The sequence below is a fragment of the Zingiber officinale genome, chromosome 6B (genome assembly GCF_018446385.1).
Source record: "Zingiber officinale cultivar Zhangliang chromosome 6B, Zo_v1.1, whole genome shotgun sequence".
In the NCBI taxonomy this organism is placed as follows: Eukaryota; Viridiplantae; Streptophyta; class Magnoliopsida; order Zingiberales; family Zingiberaceae; genus Zingiber; species Zingiber officinale.
Window position 1 is genome coordinate 103,018,318 of NC_055996.1, and position 19,468 is coordinate 103,037,785.

The 19,468-nt window shown below is 35.9% G+C and overlaps 2 protein-coding genes across 5 annotated transcripts in view; one reads left to right on the forward strand and one right to left on the reverse strand.

Moving 5' to 3' along the window:
- The first annotated feature begins 79 nt into the window (after positions 1-79).
- On the forward strand, positions 80-11,654 carry LOC121988571 (importin subunit alpha-2-like). 4 transcript variants are annotated; one of them, XM_042542065.1, is made up of 12 exons: positions 119-261; positions 601-734; positions 1,300-1,519; positions 3,390-3,543; positions 3,780-3,882; positions 6,379-6,563; positions 6,962-7,041; positions 7,945-8,095; positions 8,480-8,561; positions 8,645-8,703; positions 9,296-9,601; positions 11,257-11,654. In XM_042542065.1, exons 3-12 carry the CDS (start codon positions 1,437-1,439, stop codon positions 11,416-11,418), a joined length of 1,365 nt encoding a protein of 454 aa, XP_042397999.1. In that variant the 5' UTR covers positions 119-261; positions 601-734; positions 1,300-1,436; the 3' UTR covers positions 11,419-11,654. The 4 variants fall into 4 exon arrangements, with proteins under 4 accessions (XP_042398000.1, XP_042397996.1, XP_042397997.1 ...); XM_042542062.1 differs by lacking the exon at positions 601-734 and having other exon boundaries at positions 81-261; positions 1,297-1,519; XM_042542063.1 differs by lacking the exon at positions 601-734 and having other exon boundaries at positions 85-261.
- A 427-nt stretch (positions 11,655-12,081) lies between these two features.
- LOC121988573 (E3 SUMO-protein ligase SIZ1-like) overlaps positions 12,082-19,468 on the reverse strand; it is a 31,242-nt gene continuing 23,855 nt past the window's right edge. The window contains exons 10-16 of the mRNA XM_042542068.1: positions 16,827-16,900; positions 16,368-16,475; positions 15,711-15,872; positions 15,461-15,565; positions 15,298-15,378; positions 14,029-15,196; positions 12,082-12,622 (exon numbers count right to left, since the gene is read on the reverse strand). Of these exons, the coding sequence (XP_042398002.1) occupies positions 12,486-12,622; positions 14,029-15,196; positions 15,298-15,378; positions 15,461-15,565; positions 15,711-15,872; positions 16,368-16,475; positions 16,827-16,900 (1,835 nt within the window). The 3' untranslated portion in view covers positions 12,082-12,485. The remainder of the gene's footprint in view (positions 12,623-14,028; positions 15,197-15,297; positions 15,379-15,460; positions 15,566-15,710; positions 15,873-16,367; positions 16,476-16,826; positions 16,901-19,468) is intronic.

Sequence of the window (19,468 nt, forward strand, 5' to 3'; positions counted from 1 at the left end):
ATTTTCGATGTGAATTTTATTTTATTTTTTTTATTTTTTTTTACTACAACAAAAAGGTAGTAGAGAGTCATATGTGTAACTAAATAAAAGTGAGGGTGTTTTCGAGCAAATAGTCGTTTTATATAGAATAAAAAACCACGGCGAGAAAGAGCGGACAGGCGACTCGCGAGGGCAGGACACAGACGGAAGCCGGGGAAATGGCCGATGATGACGTCCCCCAACCATCTTCCCAGTACCGTCGAGAAGCGTTCAAGGCCTCAGGTACGATTACTTCCCTACTTTCTTTAGCTTCGCCGTTCGAAATACGCAATCGACTTCGCATGTTCTGGAGGGTTTGAAACCCTTGAAATATACCAAAAAAAAAAAAAAAATCAATTCTGTAGGATGCCGGTAAGTGAGCGATTGGTTTCTAGGCCTATAGTTAGTGGCCGTCTGTTTGCAACAAGGACGCTGCTTTGTCGTTAGATTATGCATCGTTTACTACTTATCCGAGCTAGTGCTCTGAGAAGTTCATCTTGTGCTAAGATAACGTTGATTTTCACTACTTAATATATCTTTTTCTTGATTAAAAGGTGAAATATGAACTTAGATTTGTTTCAGGTTTTTGAGCCTCAACTCGATTTGGTGGGGTGATAGAAAGGTCTGACTAGGTTAATGGAGCCAACTGTTTGCACCAACTAGTTGATGACCGTCAAAACCAGTACATGGATCTATTGAAGGACTTCTATAATCGTGTATGTTGTTCCTGTAGAATGTGAATCTGCTAGTGCATCAAATACTGAGAAACAGAGCACTGAGAAACAGAGCCATCATCAACTAACATCACAAGAGAGTTTTGATGCGTCCTCATTTTCTCTTGTGTTGGATATCTAAGTATCTTTTCGATATCCTTAAGCTTTTGTTATGAGGTAGCTACATATGTTTGTCGATATTGGGTAATGGAAATTTTAATTCCATGGTTCCTAGGTTCTGAAGTCTCAACATTGGTCCTTTTTCAACTGAGTAATTTTAAGTCAGATGGTATTTCATTATTTTGTGACATGTTGCAATGGGATCTGTTACTGACAGAAGATTAAACAAATGAAAACTAAAATAGATAGCTAGAACTTTCTACATTGATAACCAAGTCAGGAATTAACTGGCTCAGTGTTGTGTTTGTTAGAATTTCTTGTGAACAACTTCATCTGGGTAAGAGATATCTGATGGAATTATTTTCAATATTAGTTCTTTGTTGCGTCTATTTGTTAATTATGCTTATATTAGTGTATTAGTGATGCTAACATTTATCTTGGCCAGCAGTACATAATACTTCTGCACAACGGAGGCGGCAACTTGCAGTTGCAGTAGGAAAAGAGAAACGAGAGGCCTTGATACGGGCAAAACGCTTGTGCCGAGAAGCATTTTTTGAAGATAATGAAGTTTCATTGGAAAGGGACATGGACACTGATGAGGAAAAAACAATTTTGGATGCTCAAACTTCTCAAACTGTGGATGATCTAAAATCTGCACTGACATACCAGTATGTACTTTCTATTTTGACTAGATTTACATGATCACATTTACTTTCAAAAAGCTTAAAAATCTTGTATTTTGCTCTCATGCATGTGTATTGTGCTTTTCTTTTTCTTTTTTTTTTTGCATTTATATGTTGTTGTAAAGTTATTGTATGACCTGTTACTTTCAAGATCTTGTAAATTTTATGTCGTTTTCTAATTTCATGCAGTTTCCACCTAAAAAAATTCTGTTTTCATTTGTACAGTTACTAAGTTTGATTGTTTTGTCATATTCAAATGATAATTATTTGCATAAATAGTTTTTTTGGTTATTTAATGTAAAATCAAACTCTATCTTTCTTACTACTAGTCCATGAATGGCAGACAATAGTATGTGTTCTAGGAGTCCATGTGTTGTTGACAAGTTGAAAGAAATAAAGGTTAAGGGCAAGGATAAGAGGAAGATAAAAAAGAAAACATAAACAAACTTCTAGATAATGCAAATCTTCTTAATAATATGCTCTTGCATAGAGGTTAATGGAGGGATAAGAACAATGTAGTCGAAGCCTAATACTTGGGAAATATAGCTTCTTGTTAGCCTTCTATATCTTACTGCCTTTGTCGTCTTGTTGAGAGTTAAAATTAAAGCTGCTTCCTGAACAAGAAAATCAATAGAATAATTGTGCATGAAGCCATGAAGTAATTATCATGTTTGAATGAACCTTTGAAGTATTTTGTTGTCAGTTGAGTGAAGTTTTATATTATTAAATGTAATTGGAGTACAACTCTTGTTGATACAATCCTCAACCCTAATAATATATTGAAAAAATAACAATGTGGGAGTAATCCATTATTTCTAACACACTCTCAAGCTAGCTGGAGTATTGAAAATTTTCATTTTGTTGTGCAAAAAAGACATTGATTCACATAAAGTGGCTGGGTAAAATATAGCAATCTCTTCTTTAAAAGAACTGCATGGCGCATTGATTTTCTGACATAACCTAATCACTAGTGAAGTGGTAATCAACATCAAATTTGTTAGTGTGTTCGTTAAACATTAGATTTCTTTTTATATTGATGAAACTGGATTTCCACAATGCCTATTTATCAGTTTGATGGTTGTAGATGTGAGTCCATCAGTTGAGGACTCAAAATCCACAACATCTCACAAGATGTTTGTTGTTATCCTATATTTCCTTTGACATTAGAATGAGGTACTTCATTTTTTCTTTCTCTTCCTTATTAGATTGTCTCTAATACAAATGCAGAGTTCCCAATATTTAGAAAACTAATTATCTTTGTTTGTTCACTAAGTAGTTTACATGAACCTAGCTGTTGTTGAAATTTGAAGCATATGAGATTTTATGCTTTTAAGCAACAAATTTCAGATTTACCCATGTGATTGCTTCTGGAGATGGAAGTGCTGAAACCAATAATCTGAGATTCTAGTCATACTTATTCAATGTTATTTGTGAGAGATTATCAGATATTTTGTCATGGGATTATAAGTTCAAGTGATTATTTCTAAATAATGAAATTATATTGAACTCTAACTTCTAATTATGGTTGAAGTGCAAAAAGAATTTGTTGATCAAAAGTTGAGACATTAACACAGGAATATAAGCAGGGTTGGTTAAAAGCTGTAAATAAATTTGAAAATAGGTTTATTAGTTAACAGAAGACAGAGAGAATGGAGAATCAAGATCAAGGGAGCCAGTTTTACAATCTATCCTATTTTCTCACCTTGTCGCTTCTGTACTTTCTTGGAAATTCCAAATTCTCTCCCTATAATGTTCTGATAGACACTTTGAAAGCTAAAAATTATGTTCCTCATGTTAGCTTTCTTTTAGCCTTCATAAACCTCATTGGCCTGGTGTATTTTAATCAAAACATCAGTGGAAAGGGAGCTACACAAAAAAAGGTGGAAACGTTACGTGAGCTGAGGCGGCTGTTATCGAAATCTGAAGTCCCTCCTGTCAAAGCAGCTCTCCAAGCTGGAGTCATTCCTCTCCTGGTGCAGTGCTTAGCTTTTGGCTCACCAGATGAACAGGTTTGCATCTTCTACCAATTCCTAATAATTTTTTGCAACTGGAAAACAGTTGTTCTGAAATAATTCAGAGGCATTCATGTTATCTGATCAACTTTCTTGCTATCTACATTTTATAAAGACTGATGTGGTCTTCTGAGTTCTGGTAATTCAGGAAATCATATCCATCCGACTATCTGAATTGATTCCTTCTGAATGTTTGTCATGCTATTATAACTGTCTTTTTAATCTATATACAGTTGCTTGAGGCAGCTTGGTGTCTTACTAATATAGCTGCTGGGGACCCAGAAGAAACAAAGTCGTTAATGCCCGCACTTCCTTTGCTTGTTGCTCACATCGGAGGTTTGTTGGACACCTATAGTTTTCTAAGCATAGTGTTTTTTTCAGTTGCTTTTTTATTTGTTTTTAGATGCTCCAAAGTGGTTTGTACTGAACAATTCTAGACATGTAAAGTTATAAAATCCATATGGTATGTCATTTTTTTCTGTCCTTGGCTCCTTGGTTCATTGTTTGGTTATTTCTACTATTTTGTCAGTTGCAATCATTAAGTTCATAAATTCTCTCCCTGCCTACAGACATATGTGTATCATCCATAGAATACCATACTAGTCATATAATACCTCATAATTGTATGTATAAGTATAATATAATGAAGGAGGAATATATAGGGAAGACGATAGGGTTGGGTTATTTATAGAAAAGAAAAAGTGGACCTAACCCATCGAATTTAAATATCAGAATAGCTGATATAGTCGTCATTCAATGGGTTAGGTCCACTTACTTTTCTTTATTTAAAATTTTATGCTGGGTTTGATAAGAACAACGGAGAAGTAAGAATACTTTGGTTTGGTAATTCATAATAGTGATTGGACATTTCATAAAAATAATTAGACATCTAATTCTAGAATATTCCTGTCAACAAACAACAATTTTAATAATTAAACATGAAAAAAACTACTCTCTCATTACAGGATAGGGTAGACTAGTTCTAATAACTACAATTATTAATTACTATTTATACTTATAGTAACTAATAATAATGAATTAATATTGTCATTTTTTTCTGTCCTTGTCTCCTTGGTTCATTGTTTGGTTATTTCTACTATTTTGTCAGTTGCAATCATTAAGTTCATAAATTCTCTCCCTGCCTACAGACGATGTCTGGTTCTTATTTAATTTTGTCCAAGTCTGCATAATTCTCTAGTAGCCTTGTGGTTGTTTCTTTTGTCTCACCGGCCAGATTGCAAAATAATCCCAATTTTGTGATCTCTGTTTATTTTCTCTATTGTCTTTGCTTGTATGAGAACCTTAGCTTGAAATGCAAACCTTTTTGAAGCCATCTTGATATCTGAATTTATTAGGTGAACTGTGTCTTGGTCAGAGGATTAAAATGCTCATCTTTCATGGAGAAATCCTTTTATACATGAATGGGTTTTTGATGAAAGCTAGGTGTAAACAGACCAACCAAGACCGTTTTAATGGTGCTTCAGACACAGAAAATCTCATGTTGTGCCTGTTGGCATAGCTGAGATTTTTCGTTTTGCTCTCTTGCTGAGACGCTGAACGAGTTGATACCATCACCTAACAAAAGGAGAAGGAGCAGAATGGCATATTAGCATCGACATTGAAGGAGAAGTGAGGGAGAGAGTGAGAGAGAAGATCATCTATCGGAGGAGGGAGGAAGGATTGAGAGAGAGAGACAATGAGATCCACTCCAACTTCGTGAGAGAAATGATGAGATCCGCTATGTTGTCATGAGAGAGAGAGAGAGAGAGAGCAAGTAGTGGCTTCACATGAGAGAGAGTTGGCGTCAAGAGAGACGGCGAGAGAGACAGATTGGAGAGAGTAATCGCGCAAGAGGTTGAAGGGAGAAAAAGAAGAAGAAAAGAAAGAAATTAGGATTTTATTTCAAAACTCCTTTAATTGAATAAGAAAATATGGTTAAAATTGATCTGAACAAATAATTTTCATTCAATCTTAAATTGATTAAATCAAGTTTGAATTAAACCCAATTTGAAGCTACTCAACCAAGATTATAAACCCTAGTCTACTCAAATGATAAACCCTACCCTACTCAAATGATCTGTTTTAATTGCCATACTCTTATACTTGTAAGTACCGAAATTGTATTGACACAGCATGATGCTGTACAAAAATATTATTGTTCCAATCAAAGATACTGTGATACAGCTCAGGATTTTACACCTTAGTTACCTTGGTTACGACAATTTGGTTGCTATTGTTTATGTTTTTGTTTTGTTTTTTGCAACCAGTTTTTTTCTAAAATAATAATAAAAAAAAGCTAAGGTAGGAGAGATTCCTACAAAGTAGTAGTATATGTAGATAGAAAGTTAGAAGCACTCTCATATATGAGGAGTTCTGGACTCTGAATTAACTAGTAGGAGAAAGGATCCCTGTCGAGGTTAAACAAAATGCCAAAGCATCAGCTGTTAATATTTGCAATCAGAGTTACAAGGTTCACTCGCAAAAATTATACTACAATGAAGTTCCATAGGACAGTAGTTTTAGCCATGCATGTAGCTAATATGCATCATGTATCTGCATTGACATGTTTCATATTAAAGTATTCATCCACATTAGATATATTAACAAGAAGTATGGGATGATAATATGCTTTTATTAGTTATCATTTTTATTACTCAAAAATAACTCTACTGACATGTAGTATATGTAATGAATAATGGCTAGGATTTAGTGAACCAGGTTGATTTTGATAATATTCTTTGGTGGCAAAAAAGTTTATGTTTTTGTTCTGGAATCTTTCTTTCTTGCATGTCTAAAATCTTATCAGTATTACCTAAACTGTTTATCTGGTAGAGAAGAGTTTGGTGGCCATTGCTGAGCAGTGTGCTTGGGCTTTGGGAAATGTTGCCGGTGAAGGAGAAGAGCTGAGAAATATTTTACTTGCACAAGGAGCTCTATTACCTCTTGCACGTTTAATGATGTCTGATAAAGGTTCCACTGCAAGGACAGCTGCATGGGCGTTATCGAATCTCCTTAAGGTATGCATTCTTTAGTTTTATTAAGTTGAAATGTTTCATTATGAAATGTTTCATTAACAGTTATAGATAATATAATATATATTTATATAAATATATTTGTCCTGAGTGAATTTTAGCAAATTTAGTGTCCTGTAGTCCTGTAGAAGAGATGATTCTTGCTTTTCATAAAATCTGGCAGTCTCTTGTGACTATCTATTAAAAATTTACTCTCAAATTCCCTTATAGGATTTAGCAAGAACTAAAAATTTGTGTGTTCCTGGTGAGTGTCATAGTTTCATTTACAGGTGTTATTTACATGTTCATCCACATTTCAGTATCATCTCAAGGTTGCTGTTTACTATGAATTTTTGTTCATTCATTAGCCTTTGTACTTTATATTGTTCAATATTTACATGCAGGGACCCCATCCTAAAGCTGCATCAGAACTGATAAAAATCAAGGGGGTAATTGATGCAATTGTGCAACACCTAAGGAAAGAGTAAGTTGTTGCTTGGCTTTTCATGATTTCCTTATTTTTAGGTTTGAACGAAATTTGATCATCTTCTCTAGAAGTTCTATTGATTGATGCTTGGAATAAAACTAACCAGCATTGTTGTTGACTGTTTCTTTGTTTTTGTTAACTATAAATCTATAGATTAGATCCTTTCCGAATAGCTTAAACTGTTGAAGCAGGCAGTCACTATTAAAACTTTTTCATGGTATGGCAATATGAAAGCACATCTTGTATACTCAAATCCTGGCCCATCCTTGTATGTGGTCTTATCTGTCACATGGTTTGTGTGTGATTGGGTTGCACTCTCTTGTGACTTAGTCCTTGCTCTGACTTGCCACAAGGAAATGTTAAATCATAATCAATAGATTGGTTCATTTCCTAATAGCTCAAGCTTTTGGAAGTGATTTCAGTATTAACTTAAGAACCAATCATACTGAAATTGTTCCTGAATACTTGCACATCTGCTTGTTAATACTCCTTGCCAGCATTTTCAAATCTGTGATCTTGTAGATTCTAGAGGAATGAAATGCTTAGTGAAGGGCATTTCAAGTTTTTGATGTAGGTCCTGTCGCTGTCTTTCTTTTAGGGATTTGACCATCAAATCTCTTTACACATTATCTCTTGGTTTTTTTGTTAGTTTGGTCTCTCCTTAAATGTTATCCTTTTTTGTTCTTTGTGTTAAGAGTAGTTTATTTTATAACTTATGATTTAACAAGAAGAGTATTGGTTTTGGTAAAAGCCCTTCAAATTTGTTAAGATTTCTCTAACCTGCTTCTGCAACATGCTCAATGCAATATTTTCAAATACTATTGTTAAGATCTTCACTTGTCATGATGCTTGTTGGATAATTTACCTACTTATGTGCTATATTTGTCGCTGAATTGGCAGGGATGATGAGTTGGTGACTGAAGTAGCATGGGTGGTTGTTTATCTGTCAGCCCTTTCAGAAGTGGCTGTTGGTTTACTATTAAAGAATGATGTTGCTCAACTCCTAGTCGGAAAGTTAGCTGCATCTGAGAGTTTGCAGTTGCTAATTCCGGTAATATGTTTTTCCATGAGATTTAATCTTCTTGCATTAAAGTTAAATTCTTTTCTTATGGTTAATAAGTATGAACTATTATCACCTTGCTAGGCATCATCTTAAGGTACATCTTTATCCTGCTAGCTTGAGAAATGAGTAAAACCCCAAGAACTCAAGTGTGACATACACAAACTTGAGTTACTTGATAGTTGATACTCATTGTTATTTAGTGTCCTAGTTTGTTCTTGCTCTCTTCCCCTCATGATACAAACTCTACATTGCTGGGGGTTGGGAATATTTCTTATATTTTCTTTTAGATGTTGGATGCCGGCGACGTTATTTCCCAATATCCGAAGTTGCAGATAATCTAGATTTTCACCTGCTGATATTTCATTCATTTAGGTGCTTCGCAGTTTGGGTAATCTTGTAGCTGCTGATGGCTATATGACAGACAAGATCCTAATTGTTGGATATAACATCACAGGTTTTCTCCTGTTTCTCTCGAGTAACATACATATGAGAATTTTTTTTGATGCTCAGCATAACTTATCTTCATTTTTTTTCCAGAACAATTATTATCTGGGTTGATAAAATGTTTGAAAAACGAGCATCGGGTCTTGAAAAAGGTACGTAATAATGAAATGGGTTAATTGATAAATTCATCACAAGCTTCTTTTGGATTTTAATATCTATCATAACATTTCAATGTTTTTCATATCCATGGCATTATTTTTGTTTAAGTGTAAAATCTAGCTCCTGTCTGTTTTTCATTAACTCGATGACATGCAGCAACAGATCACCCTATCAACACCATGTCAACATTGATGTCTCCTTTTTTCACATCGTTTTTTTTTTCAAAGGATGAGAGAAGGAGACAATTTCTTGCCCTACCAACCTCTGGAAAGAAAAAAGAAGAGGAAATATGTCATGGGCCAGATCAATGCTCAGTGTTGACATGGTGCTGATGTAGGTTGAATGAGTGATCTGTCTTTTGCCCGTATCATCGAATTAACATCAGCTTGACTCAAAACAAGGCGGATTATGGATTTTAACTTAACATATAAACATTGCTATGGAGATAAAAAAAATTGAAATGCTGTGATAAAAAATCCATTCAAAGGTTGTAGTAGATTTATCAATTAAACCCTAATAAAGTTTTAATGTGTATGGAAAGCATTCTCTTTTTCTTCCCGATAAAATTCTTTATCAACAATTTAGGAAGCTGCATGGGTTCTATCTAACATAGCAGCAGGATCTATCAAGCACAAGGAGTTGATCTATTCTAGTGAGGCAATGCCTTTATTGATTCATCTTCTATTAAATGCAACATTTGATATCAGAAAAGAAGTAGCATATACTCTTGGAAACCTATGTGTTGCCCCCTCAAAGGATTTAGAACAGCCAAGCATAATTGTGCACCACCTGGTTTCACTCATAGAACATGGATGCCTTCCTGGCTTTGTGCATTTGGTTCGATCTGTGGATATTCAAAGTGCAAGATTGGGACTTCAGTTTTTGGAACTGGTGAGGAAATCATTATTCTTTAATTTTTACGCTTTCAATTTCACTTTTTTATTAATCATTTTCCTTGAACATTAATTCTAAAGTTATTCTACTGTAGGTTTCATGAGAGGATAACAGATTTTTTAAATATTATCATTGATATGAAAGTTGAGGAATGAGGATATACTTTCTATGGATACCTACATTAGATAACCTAGAAAACGGAAGGAGCATCTGGAAATCAAACATAGTGAGTGGCCAATTTTAAGGAACCTTTAAGCCCTAAAAGCAATTAATTGTTTCATTCACAAACTTCTCTTGATAGTTACTACCCTTCATATTTAATATCCATCAGGGTTTCAATTCGTTAAAGAGAATTTATTTTTGTTTCAGAAAAATAAACGAACTATGACTAGGCAAAACCGAATATATTGCTATCTCCTATAAATCCAACTTCTCAGTCCCAGAAGCAAAGAAAAAGAGAAAGAATGATACCATGGAAAGGTATCTAGTATTTTGCTGATTGGGTTTATTGAAGCAGTGGCATGGATATGCGACATCGAGTTGAATTTCATTAAGTTCATAGCTTGTGGATAGCTTAGTATTTTTCATGATGCTTTTAGTTCATAAGAATAGTTATTCTGTTCCTATAAATACTCATGGAATAAGCTTTGTAATGTTTAGGTGCAAAAGTGAACTTGGAATACTAATTCTCCTAGACTTGTGATTCCCTATTCATATGAAATTTATATTTCTTATATGTTTATTTTTTGAATAATAAAATTCCTACTCCATTCAACCCTCTAAAAATTATTATATGAACATGGACCAAGCAGGTTGGGTAGACCAATCTAGCCTAGTGGGATAGGCATATTGATTAGGTTAGTTGATTTGGATGAACTGGTTAGGTTGGTTTTGCCAGCTGAACTGAGTTTGAGTCAAGTGAACTGGACGAGCCAAGTGGGAAAGGATCGTCTGTCATGTCATCGGGTAAGCTGGGCTAATCAAGTAGGTCATGTTGAATGATCTATAAAACCAAGATAACTAGATGGTTTGGTTTGGTTTTCCCCAAGCAAACTGGAAGGCCTTGTCGGATTGTATGGGTTGAACAAGCTAGTCAAGCCAACTGAGCTTGGTTGATCAATAGGTCATGTTGGATTGGTTGGACCAAGTAGGTGGATTGGTTAGGCCTGGTGAGTTTGTAGTGTCAAGCGAGCAGATTGGTCAAGTCGGTCAAATCAAGCTGACAAACTGGTCAGGCAATTCAGTAGGGTGGGCTTAGTGAGTCAAATAGGTTGATAAGGCTAAATAAGTCCATGCAGTCCGGGGAGCTAGACCAATGTACCCGTATGGGGCCAGGCAGGCATGGTAGATCGCATCATGCTATGCAAATTGAGACAAAATAGTTTAAAATGAGATACATGACTTTTGAAATTATTTGCTATACACTCGTAATAATTTCATCCAGATATAAGAATAACTATTGCATGTTCATTCCATTCACCGTGAACTAAACGAACACTTATTTTTATTATGCCTTGTCTATTTCATTCCTTGGGAATACCTGATTCGCTGCCTATTCTATTCGTCAAACTAATGTGCCATCATGCTTCAATACTCATGTTTATTCGCAGGATCATTCCTCTTTCATATTCACTACCTACACACTTTTGCAGGTTATGAGGGGAATGCCAAATGGTGAAGGCCTAAAACTCGTCGAGGAGGATGGAATCGACGCAATGGAACGATTCCAGTTTCACGAGAATGAAGAGATCAGGAACATGGCTAATGGTCTAATCGACAAGTATTTTGGTGAGGACTATGGCCTCGATGAGTAAGAAGGCACTCACGTCACCTTCACTGACTTTTTTCTCGGGTTCTTTGGTGTTCTTGATGTACAAATTTAAGAGTTGCCAACTCTAAATAATGTTTTTAGAATTCTTTTGTTGGCTCAAAAATAGCGTACAATTGACAGAATACCAGGGGATGTCTGTTTGTGGTGGTTTGATTAATTTAGATTGTACTCTGGGGAAATTGTGATAATATTCTCTAAAGATTTAATAGCATCTTTAAAGTAGCCTCGAACTTTTACTTGTAAAATCAATGGCGATGACTGATGAGAGGTGCGTGAAATCATCCATCTCCCTCAGCAAGCGATCCACATAATTTATCCACATAATTTTGGGGGTGAACTTGCTGCTCGATTTTAGAGCAGTGGCACCGCAGCGAGTTGATTAGAACATAATGACTGTCGTGCCTCTCGGTCCATCAATTTCTTTTCGCCAACAATTTGACAAAACAATTGAATTGACAATATATGTTTTGAATACAAAAAATAGTTCCATTAAAAAAAACAAAGTGTAGCAAATCAAGCCGTGAAACAGTGTTCGAGACGGAGGACATTTTGGTACAATGAACTGGAAGAGATGCAAATCAGGCATTTCTGAATATGAGGGCCTGAACTCAAAATTCTTGGCTAGGTATTTGTGGGAAGAATATCATTGCATGAACACCAATCACAATAATTAACAGGATTTCTGTAGATCTAAAGTTAACATCAATGTCGGCCAGTGGATAAATACCCTCTTCGACTGCCACCAATATCGGGTATTAGGGCTATTGACAACATACATTAACTAATGAAACAATTATTATACACCAGCAATAACTCTCTCCTATTGAATCTAATTGTATTTTCTGCAGCCCAACATTAGCAGCAAAAAAACTTGAGGTTTACCTCATCATATGGCTTGTGACAGTATAAGTGATATCTTTCACAGTTGGAATTTCCAGCAATCCTTGCAGATTGGCTGGCCTCTCCCACACACGATCATAGGAGCTTCCCAGCGGTGAGACACGAAACCGCCTTTTAATTCCCAATCCAAACCGAGTTGCCACTTGATAGTTAATCAGAATCTGTGTCTATTGACAGATACAACCGACGCCTAACCGCTCGTTGCTGGCCAGGAGAAGAATCAGGTCTTTGAGTTCTTGGTGATGGTTTATTGCTTTCGCTGCGGTTTATGCTTAGTAGCAATGAGGCTGTATGTACAGAATAAGCAGCAAAGAGAGAATGAGAAGCAAAAACATCGAAGATAATCAGGAATGAATTAGAATTGTTGTCCTGTTAGTAAGCATAAAACAAAGAAAGTAGGTATTGTCTACGTAATGAAGGCATGCAAGGCAAAGCTAAAGACCAAGTGACTTCATAGAACACAAATCAGAGTGCATATAACATTATAGATGCCAATGATATTTCACAAAACATGATAATCAATCTGACCTCGTAGTTATTTGAAAATAGGAAACTGCAAAATCGTAAAAATAAGAACCAGATGCAATAAGCATTTTGCATGAAGTAATAAAACATTATGTTACTTAAAACCACAATGCTCAATGCAATATACATATGGTTAAGATAACCTGCTAATAGCATCAGCTCGTGATGAGTGACGTGTGTATGCTAAAGTATGTAGAAATGTGCTTATTGTTTGATCCATATGCAGTAGCTTGAACCGAACGGAGCTTGAAGCATGTCTTATTAGCCTGTAGAAATTGTCATGAGGAACGAGCAGTTCACACAGCTTTCTAGCAGGTGGTAACCACCCATTGGCCAGGTACTCACTTTGAGGCTTAGAAATGGGAAGCCAAGGAAATGTGGAAAGGAACTCTCAGAAGAGAGAGCTTGACGAGTGTAGCAACAACCAAGAGATCAGACCTCACCTAGAAATTGTCATGAGGAACGAGCAGTTCACACAGCTTTCTAGCAGGTGGTAACCACCCATTGGCCAGGTACTCACTTTGAGGCTTAGAAATGGGAAGCCAAGGAAATGTGGAAAGGAACTCTCAGAAGAGAGAGCTTGACGAGTGTAGCAACAACCAAGAGATCAGACCTCACCTTGGCCAACCAAAATCTCAGCTTGGCGCTGAAATGACACTAAAATACCACCTTAACCCAACTATAACGCATGCCTGACCAATTCCATTTCAGGCAAGTTGTATTTAACTGAACTGAATCACCCAAGCTTCAGCTAAACTCCCATCAGTTTGGACGAATTGGATTCCAACTTCATTGATCAAACTCCAATCACCACGAGGCTTTTATAGTTAATTCTTTGGATTCAAAATCTCTGCTAAGGTCTGAAATTCTAGCAGATCCCTTACCAGTTGTGATTTTTCCGATAACTTGTATGTACATATATCATCATCAAAAGAAATTAAAACTTTTCCTTGCTTTCACAGTATGCTGCAAAAAGTAGTGAAATCAAAATACTAAACTAACCATCCTTTAAAGCTTTTGATGTTTAAGTTCGCATGCATAATAGGACAACTAATTGCTAAATCTATATAGCAAAGTAGTGCACTTGTATTGGTGATGCTAAGCTACTGATGATCGTGAATCATAATTAAGAGATGAGCACTAGTATTTCTGCTGACAAGGTACTTACCAGCATCACTTAGTACATCCATCTGAGTCTCCGTGGGTGGCTCCAGCTGCCTTGAAATGGATCCGTTCAAAGGGGCAGACTCACCATGACCACTGCCAGCAGCAAGTCTAAGAGATATCCAATCATCAGAGTTCATCCCATTTGGTAAGTCAGTTTGGTTGATCATGCCATCTTGAAGGGCTACACCAACTGGCTGGTTAGGAAGAAAAATTTGTAGAGAAGGGTCATCATCTGTAAATGCAAGGGGATCATCAACGAAGCTTTCTTGCATTGCAGCGCTGGCCTGACAATTTGAAAACTCTTGGACTTCAGAAGTTTCCTCGCCATCATGTGGTGTCAAACCAAAGCCATTGAGGGGTGGACAGTCAACAGTAGCTTGTGGATCAGCCAGGACATCTAGGACCTCTGTTCCGAAAAGTTGGAAATTTGATGCCGGCGGAGGGCAAGTTTGCATTGGCCACATGGGCATGGGCATCACAAAATCATCAGTGTTATTAAACAACTCAAGGAATGACGTTCCACTTGTCTCTGGACAAGGGTTCTCAGAGTATCTTTCTGAAGCCTTGGGATGAGTTGGAAAAGCAACCATATCAATTTCAGATGCATGAACTCCATTTGTAGGTTCAGGAGAAATTAATGTGATGTTATCTTCATCCGAATCACTCAAGCAAATCACATCTGGTTCTTCTAATGGCGCTGGAGGTCTATCATCCATACTGTATGTTCCATCAAAAATAAAAGATTCAAAGTCGTGGCAATTGTTCAGTGACAAATTAAAAGGCCCTTCAAATTCTTGATTTACGCTTTGGTCCTCCCCTTCTCTATAGCTTCCAGTTGCACTGCTACTCATATTTATTATGTTCTGACTATTATTTTCAAGCCTAAGAATAGGACTCCGAGATGATGAAGCCCTAGTATCTTCAGGTCCTCCATTTGCGTCTAATTTCATCCCTAAATTCAGAGTAAATCGGCTCGCTGATGGACTTTTCTGCTTCACATGCCTTAGATCGCCAAAATCAGACTTTGCTTGTACATCCACATTATCTGAGAGGGTACCATCGGGCAAATGCCATTTGGAAAGATCTCGATATTCTACTTCACCCTTAACACGCCAAGAACCATCAGGCTTTACATCGATCTCAGTTACATCTTCTCCGCAATTTTGAAGCTGTTAGCACCACAAGAAAAGTGATACTGAATATTGAAATGACAAAATCAACATGAAAGTCAAATGGAATGGTAGCAAACCGAAGTTCCACATAAACCTACCATAAAAGTGATACAATTAAAATATGGATCAATAATAATGTTCTCGAGTGCATAGTTCTTTAGACATATTGGGCATTGCCACTACAAAAGAGAAATTCTTGATGAGTAAACAAGGAAAATAAAACAAATATTGAGGAAAGAAAAATTCCAAGAACAGCATAACCTTCCGAGATCTGCGGTTAAGCTCTACAAAAGCTTCTAGATCAAAACCTTTCATATGAGCACAAGGCTTGAACCTTCCTGCTACTCTAATCCGAGAACCAGTCATCTGAAGGTATATTAGGGAAAGATTTTGGTTAGCATCCACAGTGTGATCGATCATGAAGGAATAGAGGTCAACAACCAGGATAGCTAAATTCATTGACCCAAGGTTGATTTAATTCTTTAGCATAGAATTTTACACTATCACTTACTGGGCAACGGAGATTGACAGTTACAGAATCAGCTACAAGTTCTATATCACTATCACTGTCTGCATTTTCAGCCTCAGCTCCACCACCAACACAGCGCCGAACACGAGCAAGTGCTTCCTGAAATTGCTCACCATTTGCTTCCTTTGGAACCAGATTAAGAACCTGAAGATCAATGAGTTAGTTAAAATAAGTGTCACACCGATTTCAACATTAATATCTACTAAAGGTTGAAACAGAAGATAATAGGAATGCAAGAATAAGTCTCAATGAAATATGTTTGATGGTTAGCTAGTATGACATCTAACACTTGGACAAGCTTTGCTGTATGGAAAATTATACAGACACCATATTTTCGCCTTATAAAAATATCTGGATGTAGACAATTTGTTAGGAGATGTAACAAATCTGAAATAGAAATGAAAAAAAGAAAGAGAAATACAAGATGCTCCCACAATTTGGATGATGCTCAATATCGGTGCTATTAGCTACTGAACCAAAAAGCAAAGCCAATCTTTGGGGGTTATGTTTCTTCCAATGGATCATCTAGCTACTTAGTGCCAAGAACAATGAGGTAACACAAGGGCCATTATTACCAATGAACAATTTGAATCCAGTGAAGATGAAAGTTGCCAATTCAAGAAAATATAGTTACATTACTTGTTGAACTGTCCGCCTCTTGACAAGTCTGATTCCAAAGCAGAAAACACGAGCATCATTCCTTGATAAAACAATTTTGTTAACTCCTTCCATACTACATGTGCTAATCTGAAAAATAAAATCAGATACTAGTCACTAAAAAAAGGAGAAAATGGGATAGCTAAATGAATAAGAGTATCCTCAGAACTTGGAGATTTCTAGAAAAAATTATTTATACTTATTTTTTTATTTGGTTTTGTGGAAACCTTCTATTCTACAAGTTTAATGATGCTTGCTAATAGAAACTACTGTCAGGAAAAAGTAAATCAATGATCAAAGTGGATTGAAGTGACAATGATTTCAGGAATAGCTCTCTGTTAAAAATCAAGTAAAATGCATTGATTGCAATTCTGAGGGGGAAGAATCTAGGTTTTCTTTGTATAAATAGTTGTGTCAGTGTGAGGGAAGCAAGGAACTAACCACTGGACCATCATCACGGCCATTTATTCCCAATAACTGTAAGCCTGGTCTAGCAACCACTCTGACCGAAACACCTATTTCAAAGCAAGATAAGCATATATAAGTAATTGACAAAATATCCCGACAGCAAATGTCAATCTCGCTGAAATGATGCAATTTTTCCATGAACTGCAGAATACTATTTCTAATCCACCGTATATCTTCAAAGAATACTGAAGTACATCAGCCGAATCAATCTTTTGGGATGTGGTATGCATGAGACCAATCAGGTTAGTTGCTACTCGTGAGATATGTAAGTCCCGCATTCATGCAAGTCATTTGTAGGATTTATTAAGACAACTACAACAAACTGTGTCCTCCGACAGACTAGGATCACTAGAAAGATGTTACAGGGTCAGAGTTTTATGTATATTGAAATATCATTTTTAGGATATATTTGGTTTGACATTCTCTATGTATATAAACAACTGAGATGAGATAACAACAATACATGGGTGTGGCATTACTAAAAAGAAAAATAAAAAATAATAGTATATGAGATCAATTAGGTAAAGTTCTAATATATAATCAAATAAGAAAAATAGATTGAGATGGTATGAACATACTTTAATTATACTAGTTAAAAATCAGTATAGTACATATAATATTATACAATTATATTATATTTTGAGTTCATGTCATATCAATTATAATGTTATTAGGATAATAATTATATAATATTAATGCTAAACGAAATTTATAATAATTACATTATTACAAAGCATTGTGTATAAATATCTTATACAATTTATGATACCATTTTCGTCATCTCCTATACAATATTTTTTTTTATTGGATATTGTAAGAGTTAATACTATGTAGGTGCTAATCTAAAGGTATGTTAATGTCCTATATGATGGTAAATTTTTGGCAAAAAAAAAAGTTTTCAGGACGTGGAAATATAGTGAAGATCTTCACTAGAGTTAGGTGTTTTTCTTTTTCAATCCCTGTATCACCCTTTATATATGCCTTCTGTCCCTTCCCTCTCCTCAAGTCCTGTTTTAGCCTGACAGTGATTGAAATGCTTGATAAGTATTCCCTCACCATTGCTACCATTGCCAATAACAATAGCATCATACTCACCACCTTCCAACCCATGCTAACACATGACTATCTCCATGTTAATGACACACATCATCATTTGCAGCAGCCCCTGCTTCCTCTTTCCTTGCTCTTGTCATTCCATCCCTTAGATCCAGAGAAGTAACCCCACATTCCAGTACTGATGTCACCCATCACTCTAGTCTCTATGAGCCCCTGACCACCCTCTCCCTTCGCATTCCTGCCATCTTCTCTTATAACCCTAGCCCGCATCCCTGTAAATCTTTAAAACTAGTCTACCACAAGATCTACTTTGCATCCCTATCTTTTAAATCATAGTATAATGCAGTGCCCTGACCAAGAAGATTACCAAACCAATTTCTTCTTCCATATACAAATCACAATTTATGCATCTAGTTCATCTCAAGAGCTTCCTGATGAATGGAACATCCAATTTGGGCCCGATCCAAAGAGCCCCATGCCAAGTCCAGGGCCCTCAGGTAGATGAGAAAACCTAGTTTTTCAAATGATAGATTGAAACAAAAATAATAAAAAATAATGAAATAATACAGTGCAGCGAGAAAAAAGAGGGAAAAGTGGCAGACTTAAAAAGTGTCTCTGCATTGAAAACAAAAATTCTTCAAAAGTATCACATATGTGGTGATTAAAAAATTCAGGTTTTTTGAAGCAGCATTGATGCCTTCCACTCCTCTTCTTTGACTCTAGTGGTCATACAACTAAACTCTTTAACTGTTAGTTTTCATCTTGCACTTGTCCTTTCATGTATTTTCTACATAATGTGAAATTAATTATTGATTGTCCATTCAGCATCTCTTTTCTCTTGAATTGGTGGTAGACCTTTACTTTGTCTCTCCTAATATCTCCCTCGTTCAGAGTAAATGACCAAAAACCAGTCTCCTATCATTTCTCCTCTCAGACTAAATGTGAAACCTAATCTCAGAGTAGATGTAAGTCAATCATCTCTTCTCTTTTCTTTTGTGCCTGGTTAAGCATAAAAATGTCCTCAGAGAAAAAATTCTAAAATTTTTTATACTATGTAAAAAAAATCTATAGGAAAAGAAAGGCCTTTGAAAAAGATGGACATTTTAATAATAGAACATTCTATTATTATTATTATTACTTCAATAAAGTACCCATATCAGGAGTAACTGGATAATGTGGAAGCGCAAAATAATGAAATGCTATAGTCCACTATAATACAAACGTTGAATATAAGGCTCCAACACATAAAACTTGTTAAATTATAAAGAAATACCCTACTAGTCTACTGAATCTAACCAGCCAGTGGCCAAGTAAACCCACATTTTTGCAATTTTGATGTAGGAAGCCACTTGGACTGCTCAAAATTCTGATTACAATGTTCAGATCAAATCCAATCGGTTCGGATAGGCTTTTAAATTTATGCCTACACTAACGCAATCACTGTGTCCGTTATTCAAACAATAGAGTTCAAGAGAATTCCCATTTACGAGCTTAGAAACCAAGGAACTAACAAATGAAAGAACATGAAGACCATGAAAAGGTCCAGGATAACATGATGA

What these genes read in the sequence shown, in the direction of transcription:
- LOC121988571 (XM_042542062.1), top strand. Translation starts at nt 198, where the DNA reads ATGGCCGATGATGACGTCCCCCAACCATCTTCCCAGTACCGTCGAGAA. An exon ending in AAATCTGCACTGACATACCA is followed by an intron (nt 1,520 to 3,389) that starts GTATGTACTTTC and finishes TCAAAACATCAG; the next exon opens with TGGAAAGGGAGCTACACAAA. An exon ending in GTTTGCAGTTGCTAATTCCG is followed by an intron (nt 8,096 to 8,479) that starts GTAATATGTTTT and finishes TCATTCATTTAG; the next exon opens with GTGCTTCGCAGTTTGGGTAA.